The sequence below is a fragment of the Pelophylax lessonae genome (assembly GCF_965119305.1).
Source record: "Pelophylax lessonae genome assembly, chromosome: 2".
NCBI classification, from domain to species: domain Eukaryota; kingdom Metazoa; phylum Chordata; class Amphibia; order Anura; family Ranidae; genus Pelophylax; species Pelophylax lessonae.
In genome coordinates, this window is record NC_138769.1 from 690,878,811 (window position 1) to 690,905,777 (window position 26,967).

The 26,967-nt window shown below is 43.1% G+C and overlaps 1 protein-coding gene across 2 annotated transcripts in view; it reads right to left on the reverse strand.

Annotated features, from left to right (window-relative positions):
* Positions 1 to 26,967, reverse strand: part of LOC309545257 (cyclic nucleotide-binding domain-containing protein 2-like) — a 525,861-nt gene that overhangs the window by 39,972 nt on the left and 458,922 nt on the right. The window contains exon 14 of one of the 2 annotated variants that reach the window (XM_082244394.1): positions 20,231 to 20,365. The exons of the other annotated variant lie outside the window; for it this stretch is intronic. Coding sequence (XP_082100520.1) covers positions 20,231 to 20,365 — 135 coding nt within the window. The remainder of the gene's footprint in view (positions 1 to 20,230; positions 20,366 to 26,967) is intronic. 2 annotated transcript variants of the gene reach the window in all.

Genomic DNA, 26,967 nt, shown 5'->3' on the forward strand with positions numbered 1-26,967 from the left:
ACTTGAAACAGGAAGGGGGTTTGGGGATCAGAATACTCCAAAGAATGTCAAAAGTTACTGGGGGACTAATCTTCTCTAAGCAACTTTTCCTGGAGGTAACAGGGGATGGCCAGTAAATCCAGGACTCTATAAGAGCATTCCCAGGTCATGTAGCATCTTTTGGCACTTAGTTCCCTTCTAGCACTTACACACCCACAGCAAGGTCTTCACTCACAATGTCCCAGGAGCTGTGTCTTCCTCTCAGTATCCACAGGTAGTTCCTTAGTGAGGACTTCGAGACAGTGTCCTCCAGCAAACATAATCCTTTAGTAATCTTCTCTAGGCCCTCAGCCCAGCCCCTGCTGAGGCCCAGACTGAAATTTCTTGCCTCAGTAAATCTTCATCAAAGGGCAGCAGCTCCAGGAGAACTGGAACCCTCCCTGGAGAGGAACGAACACTCTGGGAAGGCCTTCCAAATATTTATTGTCTCCTCAGCCACCTTCAGGTTGTCTCCTTCCAGGGATTGGCTGGGGTATGATAAATATTCATACCGGACATTTGACTCTCCCTGCCCTATGTTCTGAAAGGGAGAAATGAAACACCCATCCAGGAATCTCTGACCAGACAAAAACAATAGATTACTGCGCCGTTGATTGCAGTGAAGCCAAAAAATAAATTTGGCCTAGCAGTCTAACTAGAGGGTGGAGCTACAAGTGGTACAACAAACAGCTATTTTTTCATAAAAAGGTACGAATCTGCAACAAATGTACATAGATTTCCAGGGGTGGTTTTTTTGTTTTTTTTTTTCTCAGAAAAAGTAAAAACTGTACTGAAAGAAATAAATAGGCTGCAATATCTCTTCTGTACATTTGAACATGATTGCCTGTCTCTCGCTTCCATACATTCTGGATCACTGACCTGGATCAAACATGCAGAAAGTTGGGTTCCAGGTTGGTAATTTAGAAGGCAAAGAATTCAGAGGATCAATGTGACAGTTAGGCACCTGTTATTTTTAGAAAGAGGTAAGTGTAATGTTCCGGTACCTTTGGTACCCTAAATTACACTTTCCACAAGTGTATGCGCCCTACCATTTACTTTTGGAAAGGTGCGCATACACCTTTAAGACTGGAGCTGTCATCACTCAGCGCCGGACTAGATGGCTATTTAAGGCGTCGGTTCTCACTCACATGTGTTCGTTCAAACACCCTTATCTGGATGCTAACCTTGCTTGAAGCTTCCATGCTTGCAAGCTTACTTCGCTGACGGAACCTCGCTGCGCTGATCCCTGTATCCCGCTACTGGATCATCCGCCTCTCCTGAACCACCCTTCGGCTGTATCGCTAATAGTGCTAAGTACCCCGCAGGGGAATTCTCTATAAACTTATACTAAGCTTACACTATCTAGCTCTGCATAGTAGAGACTGTTTATCACATCTGCATAAACTAGATTGCTAGCTCTTGAGACTACTGCTACTTTTCTGCACTGGGTTGATCTCTTTTGTATGTCCACCTGCTATTCTATCATCTGCTATCATACAACATTGCTAAACCTTCCTGCATCCATCTGCTACTGTCTCACCTTCAAGTGTCTATCACCTACCACCTCCACTCAACCTATCCCTCAACCTTCATCATTGTGTTACCACATGCATAAAGTCACTCTAGGAACCAGCTTGCTAATTGTGTGTATTTACTGGCTGAAATAAGACCTTCCACACATGATGAGTCATTGAGGTTGGGAATGGTATCTCAGCATATCTCTTACATGACTGCTGACGTGGAACTATTTCTGCAGCTGAAAATCCACACCGTATAAAAACGCAGGAGCGTTACAGTAAGCAGTTTTTGATATCATATTTCTTCTGTGGCAGGTTTTCTTTAATTGCTATGTATTTCATATGACTCAAACCCTTAGTTTCGCTATCATTATTTTCTCATTCTTCATGGTGATTTATTTTAATGTTTCAATGCCTTTCACTTGCAGATCGGTCTTTTATCTAACCTTATATGCCATGTAATTTCAAAGTAATGCCTTCGGTATCATTTACTGGAGTGCAAATGGAAATTTCCTCTGGCTCTGGTCTCTAGGAGATACTCAACAAATATAATGAAGGCTTGTTTCTGTCTAGTAATGGCTTTGACTGATCCAACAAGCTCAGCCACAGCCGCAGTCTAAAGCCAAGCATGAGACAAGATTGGCTGGGTGTGATATTTATTGAACAGAAAACCTTAACTTGACCCTGTCAAGATGGAAATATGGAGGCTGCCCCTGACTTGATTTTAAAGCTGAACCCCAGGATTTTAGCCACTTTGTACAATGTGATGGATTACTAGGGATTAGGTCCAACAAGGTGCATGCTACCTTGTGGACTTATCTCTTAAATCTACCATTTTTATTTTTACTATTGCTATACTTCCGGTGCTCCGAGGCTGGACCCTCCAGGCTCAGCGCATGCAGCTGCAGTCACCTGACCCTCCCTCCTGCCCAATCACACAGCACTTTGTATTACGTGAGCTAATTTACAAAATATAAATGGAAATCAACAGCAGAGAGGAGGGCAGGCAGAGGTGCTACTGTATGAGAGAGCAGCATCTCCCCTGTCAGAGCTTTAGAAATGTAACCATAGCATTACTCCTGGAGCTACGGAAATCTGTCAGATGTAAATTAAATAGATGTCCACGGGGTGGCATACACCTCAATGAACTTAACTCATAGTGTGCCAGCACATTATACAGATTGGCTGAATTCCTGGAGTTCGAGTTTAGAGAAGCATACTCCACGGCAGTGATTTCAGATCTTGCTTCACTGTCTAGCACAGCTTTTCTTGTCCAGGGTAACTCAAGATCTTGCTGGGGGTTTTCTTGGTAGTGAGCAGTGGCATATTGATCTTCAATCCAGTGTCTGCCTAATTTTCAAGCTAATGTCCCTCAACAGAGCAGTGCAGAACTTCTCCTTTCATCTCCAAAGTAAGTAGCAAATGACATAAAAGATCTTTTTAAGCTGACTGCAAGTATGGCATTCTTCCCCAATGTAAAGCATAATCTTTTTCCTACTGACCAGCAATGCACTGAAGTCTAATGTAACTACTGCCTCCCAGTATAAGAGGACATTTGTCCCACTGACCACCAGTGTAACAGGGGATTATTCCTCTCACTGGTGGTCAGATATTTCATTGATACCCTTTTCCCACTGACCATCAATGTAAGAGGGTCCTTCTCCCACTAACCACCAATTTAAAAAGGATCATCTTCTACTCACCACCAATGTACAGGGACCATCCCTTACTGACCATTAATGTATGGAATCACAGAGATGAAACAAATCCACCTACATGGGTTTTACTTGTTTATCTGAAGTCTTAGTCCAGAATAACACTCTGAAGAGCTCAGTGAGGAGAGCTCTGATAGCTGATTGGAGGGAACAGACACACCTCTTTACACAGCACACAGGAACCAAGCTGAGACTGTCAATCAGCTGGAGATCCCTCCTCTGTCACCATTTTTCTCTTGGTGTCAGGAAAACGTGTCATAAATGATTCATGCAGATAGCAGAAGAACAAGCAACATACAGAAATTACCCTTAGTGCTCCGGATTAAGACAAGTACACACTATATAGGGAGAACGAATCAATCAGATTCCACATACCTGGAAACACACACATGTAAAAAGACAATAAGTAATCAGTACGACAAAAACCAGATCAAAAAGAGATATCCAAAATATCCTAGAGCGGTCCAATTTCCAAATAGTAGCAAAGTGCAATCACCAATATCCCACTGACCCCCCTGTTACCATGGCAACATGTTCTGGCCACATCTGTCAGCCAGGAAGTGAAAAATAACCTCTGCTGCTTTCCAAAGACTTTGTTATTAGAATACTTTATTATTCCCAAAGTATCTTTTTGAAAAGTGGAAAAAAATACCCAATGATCCTGCCAGAAATCTTATGCGCTGATAACTACATGAGCACTCAGGATGTACTGTTATTAGTTAGCATTGTTCCCAGCTTTCACTGGACAGAACACCTCCACCTAAGAGATAAGGTGAGGGGGGGGGGGTTATTCTGTAGTCTTAATAGACCTCCCCTCCTAAGGTGACAATGCAGCTATTTTGATAGGTACAGTACAGTAAGTATGTTAGGCTGGCCATACATTATACAATTTTTGTGTTAATTTTCCTTTAGGTTTAACTTAAACCATGTAGCACAAGGTCCTGCCTGGTGGCAAACAAATTGAAATTGTTTAGGTTTGACCTCATATTATATGGTTTTGGTAAATCTAAAAGAAAATTGTATAACGTATGGCCAGCCTTACTGGCAGGATTGCCATGCACAAATGAAGGAAAATAAACTGAAAAAAGAAAACAAATGCAGCAACAATATCCAAGGCAGCCATAACTGTAAGGGGAGCATTCACCTAACTGGCCACCACCAATGTATAGGGGAATTATCCCAATGACCACTAATGGTCTTATCGTTGCAGGGGTTTCCTGAAAACAGAACATTTTTGAAGGGTTCCTTCAGGATGAGAAAAGGGCTGACATAAGGACTACTAAACTGCAATTTTTATTTTTTTTTTATTTTTGGGTTTACGTTTTAATCCAGTGTTTCTCAACCTTTTTTTCGGTCAAGAGACACTTTAAAATATGAACAATCTTGAGGCACCCCGTTCTAAAATTTAAAAACTATTCTGATAGTTTTACATAATGCAGCAACATTAATACACATAGGACGCCCAACGTTAAACTTGATTTATTCTTCCAAAGCAAATACACTTTTGCAAACCGGTGCTAACTAGTATCCCAATGTTTCTCTTCTCCCTCAGTTTTTCTCCATCACTTAATGAGACCACAAAGCTGATGGAGAGAGGCAAGGGAGGGTCAAACATGGATGATATGCAGGCAACTGGCATCCTCCTTATCAACTGATGATGTCATTAGGAGGTTGGCAGCTAGAAGGTTGTAATGGTGTACAATAAAAACCTGTGGCTTTGTGTAACTAAAAGGAAGGTTTCATCCACCCACTGGCTTGTATACAATTTTGGGGCAACTTTTAGGCAGTTTGCCAAGGCACCCCTATAGAAACCTCAGGGCACCCCAGGGCTGGAAAAATGCGGTTTTACACAGATAAAAGTGTATTCATCCATAAGCATAAGCGAATCTGTTCCCTGATCATAAATAAGTCATCTGATCTCCTCTGCAAGGCTTTACAGAATTTTCTCTCTCATATTGTTATTTTTACATACTTTGAATTACTGTAGCTGCCCGGTCTCCGCACAGAGATATACATATATTGATTTGCTCTCCACCTGTAATTTTGGCTGCTGTGGGAATGTAGTTTGTAGGAAATGAGTGGGCAGAAATCATATATATTTTATTTGCTTTATGCTTTGCTGCGTAAATTAAATATTGCTCTATATATTTTCTTTTTTTTAAGCCAACTGGACTCTGCAACTGCTGTATTTTAAGTATAAAGCTATATTTTTTGCTGCAGGTGGATTATATTACTCAACACCAAGCAGAAGCACACTTCATATCTAAAGATCTAAATTCGAGACATGTAGGCCACTCGAAAAATATGTTCAAATCAGAGAAAAAATGATACTTCTTTTTTATGTCCGGCTTCTTGGGTCTAAAAGTACAGTTAGCATATGTGGACCTATTACCATATTGATTTTTAATACTTTATATGTTTAATTGTCTGTGCATAGGAACATACAAGTAAATGCTCAATTGTTCTGCCCTTTTTATTTAGCAGCATAGCACCATGAATTACTTTAAATGTTGAGTGACCACATGAACTAAGAAAAAAAACTCCTGTGACATTCATTTTACGGCAGGTATGATATATACATTTTCACTATTTCTCCCCTGCCCATATGGTTTGCCAGATACCGGGTTACTTAATACAATTACATATACATATATATTTTTTTCTTTAAAGTTACTGATTCTAGGTATTTCATACCGGCCTATATGCCTACTAAGGATTTCCCCGGACCAAACGTGGATCATTGTGGCACCCACGGTCTTGCCGCTTACCAGCCATTTTCTACACTATTCTCTTGTCCATTGAACTATGTATATGGGAGACTTGGCACTCCTCTTTCGGTGAATACCATTTTTAATTGACAGCCCAGTTATCTCTATAGGAGGACTTCCTTTGGTAGGTACCCTTACTGAATGATGATGACACTTTATATAAAAATGGAATCCTTTCTGGATATGTCTTTACCTGCATAATACTAAATGTAAATGTATTCATATAGGTATAATTAGTGTATTGAACTTTGGTTGACCCCTGAAGAAGGGTATTACACCCGAAACGCATAGGGTCCAGTCCGGTTCTCTCCACCAATGGTACCTAGGAGTCTTCTGTACGGAAACTGGTCTGTCCTTGCATGCAATTTTAAATTTTGTGTATATCCAGCTGTTTTGTTGGGTATACATTAATTATGCATCATTAGTTATTGTTTGTTTGTTTTTAGCTATGTATAATAAAAATTGAAGTTGAAATACTCTATTGTATACTCTTTTCAGTGTTTCAGTGGCATTCAAAGTCCCAAACCATTGGGGGTACCCTCTTTCTATCTGTGACATTCAGCTGGTCTGAATAATGATGCAGATAGTGACAGGAGAAGAGCCTGTTTCAGCTGTGAGAGGTTCACTGTATGGGCGTGAGACTGACTGGAGACAGGAGGGTGTTGCCCACTAAAGAGTATTCCTCAATCAGTCAGTGCTCCCTCCTGTGAAGACAAGGCGCACATGTCCAAGCCTGTCTTTCCATATAGGTAAAAACTTTGACCAGACTGACATCTAATGGAAAGAGATGGGTCACTGCAGGGCCAGGATAAAGGGATGGGAAAGAGGGGAAGCTGCCCTGGGCGCTGTGGTTTCATGTGAGGTGGGAGGCGTTTCATGGAGACCTGAAGAAGGAGGCCACCCCTCTGAAACACGTTGTCTTAGCAACCAGACTTGTGTCATGTCAGGGGACCTCTCCTCTGTGCACTCAAACTAGTGTGCTCTTTGAGCGGTTGTCCGTCCCTCCTCTGCCTTGCTTGTGCGGCGCCGGCTGGACCGGGCGCATGCGCACTTCGTACAGCTCCCTCGAGGCAGAAGGATTCACTCCGGATGTCACGGGTCTTGGAGGCTGCTAGCAAGCGCAGGACGAGCGGCTGGCTGGCGGGACTTGGAGGAGAGATTTTGCCTAGGGAACTCCAGGAAGTGATCTGCTCTGCATGACTTTCATATACGCTTGTGAGTGATGTTTTATGGCTTTGTTTTAATTCAATAAAACGGTGTTATGCTAGGGCGGTTGTCCGCTCTGTCCTTTGTTTTTTCATACAGTTTCATGGAGAGTGCCTATCTACAAGCTGGCAGGAGTACTGGAAGAGGGGAAATTTTTGTTTGTGGAAAATTTTGGTTTGCAAAGGGATATGCTTGGGGTTAAGCGTGCTCACAATTTTTTGGGGGGTGGGGAGGGATTGGATCTTTGCTGACACATAATGCTCATACATTTTGTGGAGGGGGGCGTTATTTGGTATCTTTGCCCTGCGCGCTAGATGACCTTGTCCTTGCACTGGGACTCTGTCTTGCAGAGAAACAGTTCTCAACTAGGCAGAAAGCCTTACTGACCAAGCTGGGAAACTCCATAGATGGGAGGCTGAAGTTTGCTCGTGCCGGTATAGTGGTAACTAGACTTTGCAAGTAACGCTCATCCTGAAAGGGCCCGCTGGTTTTTCAAAGGTTCCACTCCCAGATTAGTGCAGCGGCAGCCAGGCACACAGCAACAGTCACTCTTTCTGGCTAAATGAACAGTCTAGGTTGCCCTTTTGACATTTATTGCTGAATAAAGTTGAATGGGGCAGAGGGAGCTGTGGCATATTCCTTTAACACTGAACAGTAACAAGAAGACACTTTTAATTTTGTCACTACTTCTTTGAACAGTCCCTCTAGTAGAAGCAAAGGGAATGGCATTCAATGCCAAGCTGCTGCAAGCAAAGCCAACAGAATACTGGCATGTATTAAAAAGGGATTGACTCCAGAGATTAAACAAAATATTTTCCCTCTCTACAAAACTCTGGTCCGGCCGCATCTGGAGTATGCCATCCAGTTCTGGGCACCGGTCCTCAGGAAGGATGTGCTAGAACTGGAGAGAGTCCAGAGAAGGGCAACAAGAATAATTAGGAGAATGGAGGACATCAGCTATGAGGAAAGACTACAAGCACTGAACCTATTCTCTCTGGAGAAGAGACGTTTGGGAGGGGACATTATATCAATGTACAAATACCGTACTGGTGACCCTAGTGTGACAGAACCCACTGTCACTGTGTGATTTGGAGGGGACTGTGCGCAAGCCTCCTATCGACAGACTATGGGCCAGAAGATACTGGAGACCTGGGGACATGGGGACATGCTGGCATTGAGTTAATGTAATGTAATGCTACAGCCCTCCTCCCCCAATCCCCCCCCTCCTGTTTCTGTGTCTAATTGTGTGGATTCATGACACATAGACAATGGTCTGGACTGGAGACATCTCTCCGCAGGGGGTGTGTATTGAGAGACTGCCTGTTTACCATAAGCTCATCAGGTTATCTGTAGCCTGTTTCAATGTACAAATGTTCAGTTCCCATTGGTTGTTCCTTGTCCCCTTCCCCCCTTTGGCAAGGCTAAGGGGAGTGTCCCTAACTGTATGTTTTGGAATTTAATGAACAGTTTAAGCTCTGGATGTTTAACCTTTAACACCTGTGTGGATTGTCTCGCGATTGAGGGGTTAAGGGCTGGGTATGGCTTCTCCGCAGGCTGTGGGTGCGTTTGGAGGACAGGAGACACAGGTCCGGCGGAGGTGCCCACCTGGGGTACTAAGATCCGTTACACCTAGCATAGGGAACAAACTTTTCAGTGAATGGGAATTTAAAAGGACTCGCGGCCATAAAATTAGAAGAAAATCGGTTTAACCTTAAATTGCATAGAGGGTTCTATTGTCAGAGCGGTAAGGATGTGGAATTCTCTTCCACAAGCAGTGAGGTGTCAGCGGGGAGCCTCGATAGTTTAAAAAAACTATTAGATGGGCACCTTAACTACCACAACATACAGGGTTAAATAATGTACTATTGACATAAAGGCTTATACACACACTCATCATAGGTTGAACTGGATGGACTGGTGTCTTTTTTCAACCTCACTAACTATGTAACTATGTATTATAGCTGAAAGCACTGTTCCTTTGGGAAAAACCCAACAGGCTAGTTGTACACAAGTCGATCAATGCATCAACTTGTGAACGGCCAGCCAGCACACACATGGGCTAAATTTTGATCCATGTATGGCCAGCCTAAGGTTTTTTCGTCTAGTTGAGAACTCTTTCTCTGCTAGACAGTGTACGTATGTGATCTGACACTTCTGGGTCTGGGGCCTGCACGGGCGCCGCTGGTGACCCGCTCCCACTGTGATCACACGCACAGTGGGAGCCCAGCGGCAGGTCCCGCAGACTCGATGTCCGCTGCCCCCCCCCCCCCCCGACTGTTCAGCACAGAAACAGAATGGTGATCTGCCTATGAAAACAAAGCAGGTTTCCATTCTCTCAGTAGGGAAGGCATTGATTCTGTGTTCCTGCAAACTGAGCACTGGCTAGGAACACATTTACCCCTTTGATTGCTGTTAACCCCTTCCCTGCCGGTCTCATTAGTACAGTGACAGTTCCCCAAAAAGTTTTATAAGTGTTAGTGTCTGATTTGTCTGCCGCAATAACGCAGTCCCGCTATAAGTCACTGATCGCCACCATTACTAGTTAAAAAAATAATTAAAATGATCAGTGTTGCAAGATATAGCTGGTGGCACTGTTCATTGGAGTAAAAAACCACCAGGCTGGTTGGACACAAGTTGATCGATACATCAACTTGTGAATGGCCAGCCTGCCTACATACAGGCTGAATTTTGATCCAGGTATGGGCAGCCTAAGGGTTTTTGTCTAGTTGAGAATAGGGATGATCGAACTTTTGAAAAGTTTGGTTCGTCCAGAACATCCGAACTACCCGAAAGTTCGGCCCGGATTTCAGAACCCCATTGAAATCAATGGACCCGAACTTCGGTAATCAAAAAACACCATTTTAAAGCCCTAAAACCCAATAAATGCCCCCAAAAAGTGCCTAGGGTTCTGGGTCATGCCCCAGGGACTATTAATCACACAAAAAAAAGTTCTTAAAATTTGTAATTTTTGATAAAAAAGCCAATTATTGAAAAAAAAAAAAAAAAAGATTAGGAGATACGCTCCTATAACACCTATACATGTCTAAGTGTAAAATACATATAAGTATGTGTGTGTACACAAGTTCAGATGTTTTCCCTGCCTCCAAAAACCCCAAAAAAATGCCTGCAACAACACACCTGGGCGTTTTTCTTTTGACGCTAGCGTTTTTTTCGGCATTTTTTTGGGTTCTTTGGAGGCAGGCAAAACATCTGAATTTGTGTATAGTTCTATATATACCACTATACACAAGTTCAGATGTTTTTCCTGACTCCAAAGAACCCAAAAAATGCCCAAAACAACGCTTGCTACTAAACCGACAATATGTGAAAAGCGAGAAGCCATATTCCAGATCTATAATTGCACTAATACAAACAATCTTTTTTTTATGATTCTGGACATGCTACAGAGCTGAAACTTCACAGGTATACTTTTTAGACCCCCCAGATACTAAATCCAAAGAAATTTTTTTTTTTTTTTCAATAATTGGCTCTCTATCAAAAATGACAATTTTTAAGAACTTTTTTTTGTGTGATTTTGTGTCTGGGGGGTCTAAAAAGTGTACCTGTGAAGTTTCAGCTCTGTAGCATGTCCAGAACCAGAAAAAAAAAGATCATTTGTATTAGTGCAATTATAGATCTGGAATCACACCTATATATGTCTAGGTGTATATATACAGACATGGGTGTGTATATATACCCCCTATACACATGTTCAGATATCATGTCTGACTCCAAACATGTCCTCAAAAAAGCACTAGCAACGCCTGCAGCATAAAGAATGCTGACTGGTGAGAAGCCATATCCCTGAAGCGAAAGTGACTTGAGAGAAACTAGCTTTTCTCTATTGCGGTCACCCTGCTATGGAAGGGTTTGGTCATCCTGCCATAGCAGTCACTGTCAGTTCACCCTACACTACATTACGGTCACCCTGACACTTCATACTTTCCCTACAGAAACTAAATTTTTGAAGCTAACTAAAGTGTAAAGGAGCACTCTAACTACACTAGATATCCCTTTCCTGACACTAATAAATGCTAAATGACACTTTTAAAGTAAAATTAGCAGAACTGCTTCCACTCTCTTCCATGTCCAGTATAACAATGCTAGGAATTTGGGGGGGGGCTATCTTATTTACTGGGGGGCGTATTCACTAATGATTGGTCTAGGGACCCCCTAGTCACTCCAATCACATTCCTAGCATTCTCCTGCCCCCTCAATTGGCTTTTGCTAATGGTTCTGGTCCAATCACGGGCTTTTAAAGCTCATTTCCAGAACCATTGCATTTTGGTCGGTTCTGGTTGCCGAATTCCAAACTTTTTGGGCAAAAAGTTCTAAATTCGGCCGAACCTCGAACACCCAATGTTTGGGCCGAACCGATGGTCGACCCGAACCGTTCGATCATCCCTAGTTGAGAACAGTTTCTCTGCTAGACAGTAGCCCAGTCTCTTTCCATTAGTGATCAGTCTGGTCAAAGCTCTTATCTATGGAATCAGATGGGCCTGGACATTCACCTTCGTGTATGTGCACACGCTGCACCTCAAGCAAACCTGTCTACACAGGAAGAAGCCCTAAACAATTTGGGAATACTCTTTTTTGTGGGCAACACCCATCTGTCTTCAATTAACCTCACACCTACTCAGTGACAGACTATATCGAACAGTATATATATATCACTTTTTATTTTGCCCATGGTTACACTTTAACCACTTTACGACTGCCCACCATAGATATGGTGGTGTGGCTGCTTTGCGACAGACCACGTACCTAGTACTTGATCTGACACTTTGCTGCCATGACCCCGGTATTTAACTTTAAATTAGCGGCGTATAACTGCGGCGGGGGCGGTCTGGAAGTGGTTAAAGAAAAAATATCTTCTCATAAGATTATGTGCACATTTAACCTTTTTAACCACTTAAGGACTGCGCCACACAGATATACTGCGGCAGGGCGGCTCTCCAATGTGAACTGACATACCTGTACATCGGCTCACACTCAGAGCTGTTTCTCACTCTGTAGTATTCCCCTTTGCTTCTCTCACAGCTGCTACATAAAAGGTTATAGTCATATTTTCTAGCAGAAGCACACATGAATAAAAAATAAGGAATAAAAAAACAAAAATAAGGATGAAATAAAAAATATAAAATGAATACAAATAAATGGAATGAACAAACACTGCAAGTGAGCATTTAAAATGTTTGATTTTTCTGTGCTTTTCTCCGTATATTTTTTAGGCTGATGACAGCATCTCTTTAGAAAGTGTTACTAAAGGCAATTTTTATTTTTTAAAATTAAAATTACAAACATGTTATACTTGCCTGTGCTTTGCAATGGTATTGCCCAGAGTGGCCCGATCCTCAGCCTTTGGGTTCCACTCCTCCTCTTTGGCACCTGCTATGGGGGCAGATGCGCAGGCTCACTCTCAAGCTGGGCTGTGTGTGTCTATAGACACACATAGCATGATTCGGCCCTGCTCCCTACTCACTGGATGTGTTTGACAGCAGTAGGAGCCAATGGCTCCCGTTGCTGCCTCCATGTCCAGTGAAAAGATAGAGAATGCATGGGCAATAGTAAGTATTAAAGTGGGGCTGGGGGGAGTTAATCTTGAAAGGTTTTTTACTGAGCACCGCTTCACACAAAAATTTCTGTGTTCAGAATGTGTTTCTGCATGCGCATTTACAAGCATTTTTTATGCATTCCGGGACATTTTTGATGATTTTATTCCCCCCTCTTTTTTGCCTAATCTCATTTCAGGACATGTGTGTCCCGGTGTGTATTTCATGTGTTTTGGTGCATTCCAGATGTGTTCCATACAGAAAATATACAACATGTATTACTGTCTCTGACTGTACTGGACCACACTACATGGTGTGAACTAGGGGCATTAGGATACATGTGTAGTACTCCCTAGCTAGTGTGCTAGATTAGTGTATATGGTTGTTAAGTGTAGGTAAATTGGCTTTGCTGAGAGCCAGGCCTGGGCTGAACCTGAATCAGGAATGAGTGATTCAGGGAGACTGGATGACTCATCAAGCAGCACCTCCAGTAACTCCCCCTGCTCTCTGGAACCTTGGAGAAGCTTTCAGAAGTGAAGGAGGGAGTTTAGGAGGAGATGCTTGCAGGGGGGGGGCACCTCCTAAATACTCTGGGGTCATGCCAGCAAGCGGCAGTCAGGTGGAAGATGGCGAAGGAGTGCTGAAGAGGCTGTTGGAGGCCCTTGAGGGTGCCCTCTAGCCTGAGGAAGGGGGGGGGTGACATCCGGCCTGGGGCTTGGGTTCTGGAGGGATACTCTACAACACAAGGTAGAATCCTTGCCTTGATACTGGAGCAAGTGTGAGGATAGCAGGAGAGTGTCAGCATGTCCAGGAGTTCTCCAGGATAAGTCAGCCAGGTGGGCTGGTGAGCGTGCAGTCTGGGAGGACTGTGGGAAAAATGTCAGTCTGGGAGGACTGTGGGAAGAGTGTCAGTCTGGGAGGACTGTGGAGAGAGTGTCAGTCTGGGAGGACTGTGGGAAGAGTGTCAGCCTGGGAGGACTGTGGAGAGAGTGTCAGTCTGGGAAGACTGTGGAGAGAGTGTCAGTCTGGGAGGACTGTGGAGAGAGTGTCAGTCTGGGAGGACTGTGGGAAGAGTGTCAGTCTGGGAGGACTGTGGGAAGAGTGTCAGTCTGGGAGGACTGTGGGAAGAGTGTCGGTCTGGGAGGACTGTGGAGAGAGTGTCAGTCTGGGAAGACTGTGGAGAGAGTGTCAGTCTGGGAGGACTGTGGAGAGAGTGTCAGTCTGGGAGGACTGTGGAGAGAGTGTCAGTCTGGGAGGACTGTGGGAAGAGTGTCAGTCTGGGAGGACTGTGGGAAGAGTGTCAGTCTGGGAGGACTGTGGGAAAAGTGCCAGTCTGGGAGGACTGTGGGAAGAGTGCCAGTCTGGGAGGACTGTGGGAAGAGTGTCTGTCTGGGAGGACTGTGGGAAGAGTGTCAGTCTGGGAGGACTGTGGGAAGAGTGTCAGTCTGGGAGGACTGTGGGAAAAGTGCCAGTCTGGGAGGACTGTGGGAAGAGTGTCGGTCTGGGAGGACTGTGGGAAGAGTGTCGGTCTGGTAGGATTGTCTGGGAGGACTTTGAGTGCCTCTGGTTGAGGCCTTGTCAGATCCACTAAAAGTGTCCAAGCTGGGACTGTGTTTTCTTCAAGCAAGGGAGTGCTGGAGGAAGAGGAGTGTACATTGCTGTACATAGCAAGAGTTGTCCCTTGAAGTTGCCTGAAGTCAAGTAGGCATCCTATAATCTCCCTAATCCCTATCCAAGTTTTATCCCCTCAATAAAATACAAAAACAAAAAGAGTGCTGGACTGTTTCCTGACTCAAGTGTGTCTGTGGAAAATCAGTGTGCCTGGCTGTGCAGGGTGGGGGATCCATTTCACTTTAGCCTTTAAAACCACTCTAAGGAAGAAAAGGCTGCCTCCAGGTAAACATGCTCTCACTTTCTGTATTGCTTTATAGTATATGTCCCATTGTTGGGAACTGAGAGGTGCTTTGATGCTACAGTTTAATTTCACATGTATTTTTTAATTTTTAAATCATTATCAAAGAATATTTGCATTGTGCTGATCATTTTCACATGACATGCCACAGTTTCCCTTTAAATCAATCTGAGAAATATCTTAATTTGTGTATGAAGAAGAAATTCTGAGACCGTCATCGACATTTTAACTTTTTTTTTTTTGTCACCTTGAAAAAAAAAAAAAAAAAATATTACAGCATATTTCATTTTTCTTGAAATGTCTTCATTAAATGTCTAAGAAAATGTAATTCGGCCTAAAGAAATGTGAAACTGGCTTTTCTGACTGGAATGCTTAAATTCACAAAGAAGATAATTGAGGATAAAATGAAAAGATGTGAAGGTTATAGGGGTGGCAGTCATTTGTTTTAGCTATTCGTGTTGAATACTTATAGAAGAGATTATGCATTGTGAAACACTTACAATGAGGCAACTGTCCAGGCCTTGTAGCACATTATCTAAAGTCGGCCTAAGTAGTAATTAAAATAGATTTACCAAATTTAAGCCACTTTAGGAAAAAGAATGCATACAAAACAGATAATTATGCCGCAAGTGAATTGGTAAAAAGCCTGTAAGGTGTAAAGGTTAAAATAAGCGTGATTAACGAAAGCATTAAAAAAACCCCGTCAAGGAATAACAGTATCGGGACCAACAAAGAAGACAGGAAATCTAAATGTGTTGGAATTGATTGTGTTATGGCCAGGAAATTTTAATTATGAAATTGAATATTTTCTTTCTTCGCAGGCAAGTTTATTTCAGGTTAATGCATACACTGTGTTTATGTTCCATCACCTGTGTGTCTTCTAATACCGAAATCTGAAGTTGGTATAACTAGGAGGTCTATAATGTTTTGAACGCGCCCATGGTGAATGAGGGCAGCTGAGGGACCGGGAGGGAGTATCCCTCATAGAGGTGTCATAGAATGGAATCAATGGTGTCTGACCATTATAGGTGGTCACCCAATAATAGGGGGTAAGTCAAATCAAAATGCTCAAATAGTCTCCTAGCCAGAATAAGCCCCATCATCATAGGTGGTCACCCATTCATAGGGAGTAACCCAAGTCAGAATTGTCACGGGTTTGTCTCCCAGCCAGAACATTCATTCAATTTAGAGTATATGTATGCATGGATATATTTCTGCCATTATACACAGATCACCTTCATTAATAATTTTGGATATAGCAGGGAACGAATAAAACCCCTTTTGGGTTTTTACTGCTATCCATATGAGAGCAAGGTGCAGTGTGCTGTGTCGGCAAGCAGGGAACACACAAAAGCCGAGGTGGATGAGAACAAAGTATAAAGTAGACATGTGAAGAATTGAAAAGTTTGTTTAGTTTTGGACTAGTTATGCTACTAATTTTGTTTTGTTGATTCATTTTGGAATTGGTTTTGTTTTAGTTTGTTTAAATTCATTTAGTTTATTCATTTTCTAACGCATTCCAAATTTTTGGATTCGGATTGGTTAAGAAAATGATTGACCCATTCAAATTCTGTGTGAAGAATAGCTGGTTCTTAAGGAGCGGACCTGGAACCCGGTCCTCAACAACTGAGGACTTATCAGCTGTCAGCAGGGTTGAAAAATAAAGAAAAAAATCAGCGTGGGGTCCCCCACAAAAGCCATACCTGACCTTTACCCGTGCATACAGCCCAGCAGGCCAGGAAAGGGGGGTATGGAATGAGCGAGTGCTCCCCCCCTCCTAAACTAAACTAGGCTCAACACAGGGGGTTGCTTTGGGGCAGGAGGAGCTCTGTCACCCCCACCCGAAAGCACCATGTTCCCATGGTGATGGCAGCAAGGGCCTCTTCCCCACCAGTGGTTGTAGGGGTGACTTATAGGAATTTGAAAGCCCCTTTAACAAGAGAGCCCCCCCCCCCATCCCAGCACCGCCCTCTCCCTATGTGAATGAGTATGGGATACATAGTATGACTGTATGAGTACTACTCGTTCACCAAAAAAGTGTGAGAAGTAAATAAAAACAGAGACAGTTTTTGACAATTTCTTTATAAAAAAGGAAACAAACAAACAAAAAATAAATGTCCCACAAGTAGATCCAACATCAATTACGGTGCCCGCCGCCACCAGTGAGCCAGAAAAAAAAAAAAAACTGCCACCATCTGCCAGCTCCACTGTCTAACAGTTCTTAAATAGCTAAGGGGCACGGTCCCCCCGATAACGTGATTGGGAGACCTTGCCCCTTGTGACATCATAGACCGGGGCGTGCTGGTTTGATGATGTCACAAAGGGCAGGGCCGCCCGGGGCCATTGCTGGGTATCCCCGCCCCTTAACTATTTAACCATTTCTGGACCGGAAGATTTTCCCTCTTAATGACCAGGCCATTTTATGCGATTCGGCACTGCGTTAGTTAGTTAGTAACTGAAAATTGTGCAGTCACGCAATGCTGTATCCAAATAAAATTTATGTCTTTTTTTTCCCCCGCAAATAGAGCTTTCTTTTGGTGGTATTTGATCACCTCTGTGATTTTTATTTTTTGCGCTATAAAAAAAAAAAGAGCGACAATTCTGAAAAAAAAAAAAAAATGATATTTTTCACAATCTGCTATATAACATTCCCAAAAAAAATTAAAAATCTAAATTTTTTTAACATTTTAGGCCAGTTTGTTTTCTGCTACATATTTTTGGTAAAAAAAATCGCAATAAGCATATTTTGATTGGTTTGCACAAAAGTTATCACGGAAGATTTATGTAATTTTTATTTAATTTTTTTACTAGTAATGGCAGCAATCTGCAATTTTTAGCGGGACTGTGACATTGCGGCGGACAGATCGGACCCCTAACTGACATTTTTGACACTTTTAAAGGTACCAGTGACATTACTACAGTAATCCGTGCTAAAAATATGTATTTTTACTGTAATAATGACACTGGCAGGGAAGGGGTTAACACAGTGGGTGATCAAGGGGTTAAATGTGACCCTAGGAGTGTGTTTCTAACTGTAGGGGGCAGAACTGGGGGCGGAAACATAGAGACCTGTGATCCTACATAGAAGGATCACAGGAGCTCTGTGATCATTCCAGGGAGAAGAACAGTCAGCTGTGTTTACAACAGCTGACCATTCTTCTATCAGCGGGGAACAATCGCGGATGTCAGGTGGCAATCGGAGCTGCTTGCCCCATGCATCAGAGTCCCCGCTGCCGAGTGAGGCCGGGAGCCCTCCTTTTTCTGCCAGGCTGCATGTTCTGACAAGGGCCTGGTATGGATTTTTTTTTTTTTTTTGGCGTGGCCCCACTGCGATTTTTTTCATAAATTTTTCATTGCAATTCTTTTTTTACATTCAGCTTTTAGTGGGGGTGAGTCCGCTGATAAGTCATCGGTTATTAAGAATGCGGTGGCCAGCATTCCGGGCCTGATCCTTAACAACCAGCTATTCTTCACACAGAATTCGAATCATCAAATTATTTTTTGACCAATCCGAATTCGAATCATTCTGAAAATTTGGAATATGTTAGAAAATGAATATCAAAACAAAATGAACCGCTTCAGCTCTAGAAGGTTTACTCCCCTTCATGACCCGGCCATTTTTTGCGATATGGCACTGCGTTTCTGTAACTGACAATTGCGCAGTTTTGCGACACTAAACCCAAATAAAATTGATGTCCTTTTTTTCCCACAAATAGAGCTTTCTTTTGATGGTATTTGATCACCTCTGCGTTTTTTATTTTTTGCGCAATAAACAATAACAGACTGACAATTTTGAAAAAAAAAAAAAAACAATATGTTTTTACATTCTGCTATAAAATATATCCAATACAAAATGTAAAATAATCAAATTTCTTCATCAATTTAGGCCAATGTGTATTCTGCTACATTTTTGGTAAAAAAAAAAAAAATCCAAGAAGCGTATATTGATTGGTTTGCACAAAAGTTATAGCGTCGACAAACTATGGAATATTTCTATGGAATTTTTTTTTTTTACTAATAATGGCGGCGAGTAACAACTTATAGCTGGACTGTGACACTGCAGCGGAGGAATCGGACACTTTTAAAACTTTTTTGGGGACCAGTGACACCAATACAGTGATCAGTGCTAAAAAATAGGCACTGTCACTGTACTAATGACACTGGCAGGAAAGGGTTTAACTGGAGAAAGATAACAAAAAGAGGGGCGCACCGACCTAGTGCATTACCACTAAAAACATTTATTAAAATAGTAAAATGCATAAAATATACTCACAAAAATGGTGGGAAAGTACACACAAATCAACAAATCAATAAATCAGTAAAGACGTCTCCAAGGTAGCCAGGCACTGCGTAATGCTGGACGGCGTGCAGCAAACCGCACGGAGCTGCTGTGGCTAGGCTGATGCGTTTTGAGGGCGAACACCCTTCCTCAGAGCCAAGAAATGCTGCTCAGGAATGGGTTTAACATGAGGGACGATCAAAGGGTTAAATGTGTTCCTAGGGAGTGCTTGCTAACTGTTTGGGGAGGTGCTTTAACTGTGGGAAGACAAAGATCTGTGTTCCTGCTTAGCAGAAACACAGGATCTCTGTCTTCCCTACTAACAGAACGGCGATCTGCCTTGTTTACATAGGCAGACCGCCATTCTGCCTCTGTCGGGAATGAATGGAGGGTTGCCGGTGGACATCAGGTCTGCCAGACCCGCTGATTGGCTCCTGCTGTGTCCAATCACAGTGGGAGCGGGGTTGCCGGCAGATCCTGAAGTACAAAATCACAAATTACAAGATTAGATGGGAAGCAAGTATATAAATGAAACACAAACATAGAAACTTATTTTTAAGTAGAGTAGGGGAAGGCTAGACTCTCTGTCAGATTTTATTTTCTATTAATGTTTATTTTGTATATAATCCCTAACTCTCTGTGTGGTGAAAAAAAGTAACCATGCCTTACGTGACTTGATTTTTGGACCACTTATAGCCTGCTGGCGCCATCTTGCTTGACAAAAGTCAACTGAACCAGGTGAACAAAGTGGAATCCAAAGTAGAAATCCTGGGTCAGATGAACAGTGCCGGCATCCAATCAGACGGCCATAGGGGGAAGTTCGTCCATCTGTGCTGTTTAGCGTGGATGGAGAAAGCAGATTTCTTTATTTCAGCCCGCCAGCAAAACAAAAAAATCCAAATTTGTTTTTTTTTATGTACTCAGAGTTGAGCTTCAAGAAGTCAATGCTCTATCTTTCCCTTCACAAATTAATTATATATGACAGAAAATGCAAATGTATTTTAACTCAGTACTAACATAACTTGCTTTATTTTGTTCCTGACATTTATTATTATGTTTCTGTGTTTTTTTTTTCCTTTCCATATGGGCTCAATAATTTCCATTTGGAAGGCAGCAAGTTTTCGATTATCTTTCCAAACCATCTAGCGTGGCGGCCAGTATCGGATGCAGTACAGACCTGCCAATGCCTCGTTTTTCCATATGTTGTGCCATGTACGTCCCCAGGCTCACTATAACTAACCAGCAGAAATCACAGAGACTTACGTGTCTGGACAATTTATGGAGGTACGCGTCATCCATCTGTTTTTTGAAAAACTCTTTGGATATTACAATGCACTCAGCTCCATCAGAAACCAGAGCCATGCCCAGGGTGTCTTCATAAATGGTGTACACCAGGCCCTAGAGGAAAATCGTGATATTACATGAAAATAATCACAACTATGTTTATTCAGTCATTGTACCCATTAAAGAGTAGCTTCAGGCAACAAGTACAATCAGTCAGTTAACTGCTGTGAAATAAAGAGGAACAACAGCAGCATACATTTTTATTGCATTGGTGTTTTATTAGTTGGGCAATTAAACATAATGGAAGAGTCGTTTTGCCATCTTTCTCTTCCATACTCTCTTCCCCGCTATATACAGTATAAACTAACTGAACGACTTTCGTTTTCTAAAGCACTGTGTATAATAAATACAGTAACTGCCATTTTTTTTTTTGATAAAATACTTGTTAACTCCTTATTTCATCCTTTGTTGCATTTCGGTGCTAGTGATCCCCTGCAGCCATTTTCAGTCTGCATGTACCCAAGTGTCCTTTTCATGGAGTTTCTCAGGGTTTTTTTCCTGAGGGTGGCAACAGGAGACATTGGCTGTCTAAGATGGTTTCAAAAAGCCACTTGTAGTCTCCACTGAAAGCCTGTGTGACAGGGTGACAACACAGAAGCACCTTTGGGAGACAGAGACAAAGCGTTGTCACCCTATAACAGAAAGAATCTTCAACACAATTCTATAAGAACAAACAGGATCCTTGGTTTAAAGACTCAGAGTTTTTATTCCAATCCATCAACATTGGAATTTAGAGAATAATAGCCGTATTAAGGTTATCGGAGTTCCGTCCCATAGAAATGTCCCTTTGTACCTGATTATGGAATGATATTCTAGTTAAGATAATTCTGTAAACCATATATATATATATACTCCTTATATCGTTTTATATCTTATGCACAAATACCGGTTCTGTCCTTGTTTTAAGTACTGATTACTCTAATAGCATTGATATATACAGTATATTATTGTGTAGAAAAGAAATCAGGTGCGCTAAAATTCACTAGTGTCACAAATCAGGAAAAGGTGTGACACTATAATGAGTGTCCCCCATATACCTGTGATGTGTTTCCAAAATTGATGTGCACTTGAACGGGTGTACAGTAAATACTATGCACCCTGGTGCATATACTTGGGTGTGTTATGGTGAATAGGTGATGATAAATGGATAATGTGATACCAACATAAACCAACAAAGTGCACAAGTAATTCAAAGAAAAAGTGTCCAATATTTCAATGGTTGCCACCTCAGTGTATAGTCCATATACATATAAAAGTGCATAAAGTCCCAATCGTCCCCTCACAGGCTAAAGTAAAATCCACTCTGTGGGTTCCTCTAGATCCGTGGGGTGCAGATGGGTTCCACCACCTTTGTGGCGATTAGCCCCTTACCATAGAGAAAAGAGGTTAAGGAAGGATAATCAGCCCAGTAGTGTCTTGGGAATTCAGGGAGGTCACCGTGAAATAATCAGATAGTAAGTGTGGCCTCTTACCGGATCGCTCAAACCAAAAGGCGACTGTCTCACTGATCTTTCGGTGTCTCAACCCAATCCCGGTCCACTCTTGTTCTGGGTGTTACTCTCCGCACAGGTGAGGGCTTCCACGTGTATCTCACAGAAACAGAATCAGACCATAGCGCAGTACCTTTGACAATTTATTAAAACAAAAGTATCCAGTGCACTTACAGTTAGATGTTAACTAATGGACACAGGAAACCGATACCAATATTGGAGAGGCCGTGGCCGTCTGCAGTGCGGTCCTCGGCAACTTGCAATGACGATGCGGCGCTCCTCTGTGACGCGTTTCCACTAAACAGTCGTCTACGGAAATAGGAGTGTCACTCCTATTTCCGTAGACGACTGTTTAGTGGAAACGCGTCACAGAGGAGCGCCGCATCGTCATTGCAAGTTGCCGAGGACCGCACTGCAGGCGGCCACGGCCTCTCCAATATTGGTATCGGTTTCCTGTGTCCATTAGTTAACATCTAACTGTAAGTGCACTGGATACTTTTGTTTTAATAAATTGTCAAAGGTACTGCGCTATGGTCTGATTCTGTTTCTGTGAGATACACGTGGAAGCCCTCACCTGTGCGGAGAGTAACACCCAGAACAAGAGTGGACCGGGATTGGGTTGAGACACCGAAAGATCAGTGAGACAGTCGCCTTTTGGTTTGAGCGATCCGGTAAGAGGCCACACTTACTATCTGATTATTTCACGGTGACCTCCCTGAATTCCCAAGACACTACTGGGCTGATTATCCGTCCTTAACCTCTTTTCTCTATGGTAAGGGGCTAATCGCCACAAAGGTGGTGGAACCCATCTGCACCCCACGGATCTAGAGGAACCCACAGAGTGGATTTTACTTTAGCCTGTGAGGGGACGATTGGGACTTTATGCACTTTTATATGTATATGGACTATACACTGAGGTGGCAACCATTGAAATATTGGACACTTTTTCTTTGAATTACTTGTGCACTTTGTTGGTTTATGTTGGTATCACATTATCCATTTATCATCACCTATTCACCATAACACACCCAAGTATATGCACCAGGGTGCATAGTATTTACTGTACACCCGTTCAAGTGCACATCAATTTTGGAAACACATCACAGGTATATGGGGGACACTCATTATAGTGTCACACCTTTTCCTGATTTGTGACACTAGTGAATTTTAGCGCACCTGATTTCTTTTCTACACAATTTTATCACCATTTGGTTCGAAGGTTGCAGCTATTCACACTATTGATCCTGCGCACTTATTTAATTTTATACACATATACAGTATATTATGATATACCATAATTTGTAACGAGATTATGCATTTCTCTCTTGTACCACTAATATACCCTCAATAAAAAAGTTTGTAAAAAAAAAAAAAAACAGAAAGAACCTGAACAAAGACGTTTATGGCAAGATTGTAGGAATTTTCTAAATAAGAGCTGCAGATTTAAAATCTAGACCAGGATTTCTCAACCAGGGTTCCTCCTGAGGTTGCTAGGGGTTCCTTGAGCAATGGGTAATTTCTGCCTCTCAGATAAGTTTCCAATGACACCATTGTTCCTTTTAGCTCTCTGTAAGGGGATAAATCTTCCCAATGATGACAAGAGTAAGGAACATTCTTCCCACTGACTCTGTAAGGGGGTGATTCTTCCCAATGATGACAAGAGTAAGGAACATTCTTCCCACTGACTCTGTAAGGGGGTAATTCTTCCCAATGATGACAAGAGTAAAGAACATTCTTCCCACTGACTCTGTAAGGGGGTAATTCTTCCCAATGATGACAAGAGTAAGGAACATTCTTCCCACTGACTCTGTAAGGGGGTAATTCTTCCCAATGATGACAAGAGTAAGGAACATTCTTCCCACTGACTCTGTAAGGGGGTAATTCTTCCCAATGATGACAAGAGTAAGGAGCATTCTACCCACTGACTCTATAAGGGGTAATTCTTCCCAATGATGACAAGAGTAAGGAACATTCTTCCCACGGACTCTGTAAGGGGTAATTCTTCCCAATGATGACAAGAGTAAGGAGCATTCTTCCCACGGACTCTGTAAGGGGTAATTCTTCCCAATGATGACAAGAGTAAAGAGCATTCTTCCCACTGACTGTCACATTAATGTGTCATGAGTTGTAGATTTTTAATTTTTAGCAGGGGTTCCCCGAGACCAGAAATTTATTTCAAGGGTTCCTCGGTGTTGAAAAGGTTGAGAAAGGCTGATCTAGACTAATGCTTTTGAAATTACATTAAGACAGTAAAGCAGAACTTGAGTCTGCAATACTCACCTCTGCAGCAGTGATGCAATAGCCGTAAGCTCCCTTGCCACTGCCAGCACCTTTGGCCGTTTTTTTTTTTTTTTCCAGCTTTGTGCTTTCATGGTTGCAGTTTTTATTTTTTTTGTTGCTGGGCAAAGTTCCACTTTAAAGTGGAGTTCCACCCTATTTTTATACTTACCTCCATCTTCTCGCTCCGGGTCACCTGAAAAAGAAATGGATAATCGCATATTTTTTTTTTTTTTTTACTTACCTCGTAGCGAAGAAAAAATACTTACCTTACTTCCTTCTTCCTCCTTCCTCGGCCGCGGCCCGTCGTCACTTCCTGGCTCTGCAATGATTCCTGGGAGCTGAACGTCATAGCTCCCAGGAATCATTGCGCCTGCACCGGCCCCGACGTCCGTTCCGGGTCGCGCGCGTCATCCCCTTCTAAACAGCTTCTGGGCATGCCCAGAAGCTGTAGAGGGATGACGCGCGCGACCCGGAAGTGACGTCGGGGCCGGCGCAGAGCATCGTGGGACCAAAGAAGGCGGAAGAAGACGCCGAAGGGGATCTCGCTGGCTTCAAGCTGCCCACATCTGAGATGGCAGCGCTGGACAAGACGTTTGCAAGGTAAGTATTTGTCCTAACAGGTAAGTGCAACCCGGGACAGATCAGAGGCTAGCCATTGTGGAATGCACTAGCCCTGACTGTCCCGGGGGTATTAAAAAAAAAATAAAAAAATCCAGGGTGGAACTCCGCTTTAAAGTGTCTGTAGCAAACCTTTGCTTTTTAGAAAAATTGTTAGAATTCTTCATAACCACTTGACCTCCAGAAGATTTACCCCCCTTTATGACCAGGCCATTTTTTGCTATACACCATTGCATTATTTTACCTGACAATTGCGCGGTCATGCAACGCTGTACATAAATAACATTTATGTCCTTTTTTCCCCTACAAATAGAGCTTTTTTGGTGGTATTTGATCATGACTGGGTTTTTAGTGTATGACTAGATTCTAAACAGTATAGGTACTTACTTTTCTCGTGCCATCTTAAGAGCATTAAAGGGCCCCGGGCAATGTGGTGCACTGGGGCCCTGCCTACACAGTCACCCACGAGAAAAAAAAATGCATATTATCGATAAGGCAATATTTTTTGGTACAGCAGTGTCAGGCTAATGACAGCTTCCAAGTTCGGCGGCTGGGTCCGGTGAACACACACAAAGATGGGAGTCAGACTGGACTGTCCTGTGTATGCCTGTTCCTGGAGGTGGACAGGCATTCCTACAGTTGTGGGCTCCCCGTCCACTGCCAAAGTGGCCTGACAGCAGTGCCGGGCCGACAGGCGCTTGCCACCTGCTAAGTTCGGTGGCGGGATGCACACTGGAATCGGAACTAATGTTTGGCTGGGGCTAGGCAGGTGGGGCCCTCCCTGGCAAGTGGGGCCCCCCGGGCAACTACCCAGGATGCCCATTTGGTAGGATGGCCCTGACTTTTCTTGCTATGCCTGCAAAAGGGGCCAGCCTGAAGTGATCTAGGAAGGCTTCTTCTTTTTTTACTAAAGTTCCACTTTAAAGCGAGGTTCCAGACTATCGTTTCTGAGCAGAGAAAGCTGTGCTTTTGGCTCTCTCTGGATACTGTAAGCCTGGATTAGGTCTGGAGTATAAAGATTCCAAAGTGTCTTGGGTGGGACGGAGCCTTCAATCCTGTGTCTGGATTTTATTGGATGCCTCCAGCCTGTGGGAGTACACAAGTGTGCATGGTCGTTCTATACTCAAGCCTTAGGATAGCTCAGGGCTTTCTGTTTGGAGACAGCTCCTATACTGGAAACAGGAGGTCTCACCCATGGGTTAGAGTAGCCCTAACCAGGAGTCAAGAGTCAGGAAGTCTCACCCAGGTGTCAGAGGAGCCCCAGCCAGGAGTTAGGAGACAGGAGGCCTCCCCCAGGGATCAGAGGAGCCCCAGCCAGGAGACAGAAGGTTTCAACCAGGTGTCTGAGGTGCCCCAGCCAGCAGCCAATGAAGTTTGGTACCAGGAGTCAGGTGGACTACTTTTGGTGTGTCAGGAGAACCCCTATTCAGAGGCCAGAAGTGGACTGTGAAGCAGGGTAATGCGACTGGATGCTAAGTGAACCAGGAGAGCAGCACAGTCAGAGGAACTGGAAGGAATAGAAGCAGTGTTGCTGACAAGGGAGCCTGATGGCTCAGCGTTTTTAGTTGACTATTCATGTTGATGTGGCAGAACCCCTGCATGGGCAACTGATGTTATGTGAACTTTCCATTTTGATGACTAAAAGTGAACTACCATGCCCCAAACTACAGTTTGGACTGGCACAACTCATTGGTAAAAACCCCATTGGAAAAGTTTCCCTACATTCTGGTTCTGGGGACAATCCAAAATTTGGGATTTTCTTTCTCTTTCACTTTTGGTGATAACAGTAAAAGGAGGTTGAATCTCCCAAACAGGGACACAGACAGCAATACAACCTTAATAGGTGTTCTAATTAGTGATCGACCGATATCGTTTTTTTATTGACGATACCGATATTTTGGTCATCGCATATCGATATCGGCCGATATTTTCGTACATTTTTTTTTTACTTGGCAGGTACTCTTGTGGAGGGACCTCGGGGTCTAAAAGACCCCAAACCCCTCCTCTTCACTTAAAAGCATTCAAAATGCCAAGTTTGGCTGTTTTGAACTCTGTTATTTTTTTGAATTTGGCGCTGAGTACCCGGAAGTGATGTCATGACATCACTTCCGGGATTTTTACATGGAGACCCGATCAGAGCCGAATGCGGCTTTGATCAGGTCTTCTCTTCGGTGGCCGTGCAGGCTAGTTGCCCAGGTCTCCCAGTGGGACGGGAGACTGGGGCGAGCCTTGGAAAGGTGGCGGGAGGCATCCCCTCCCGCTCCTTGT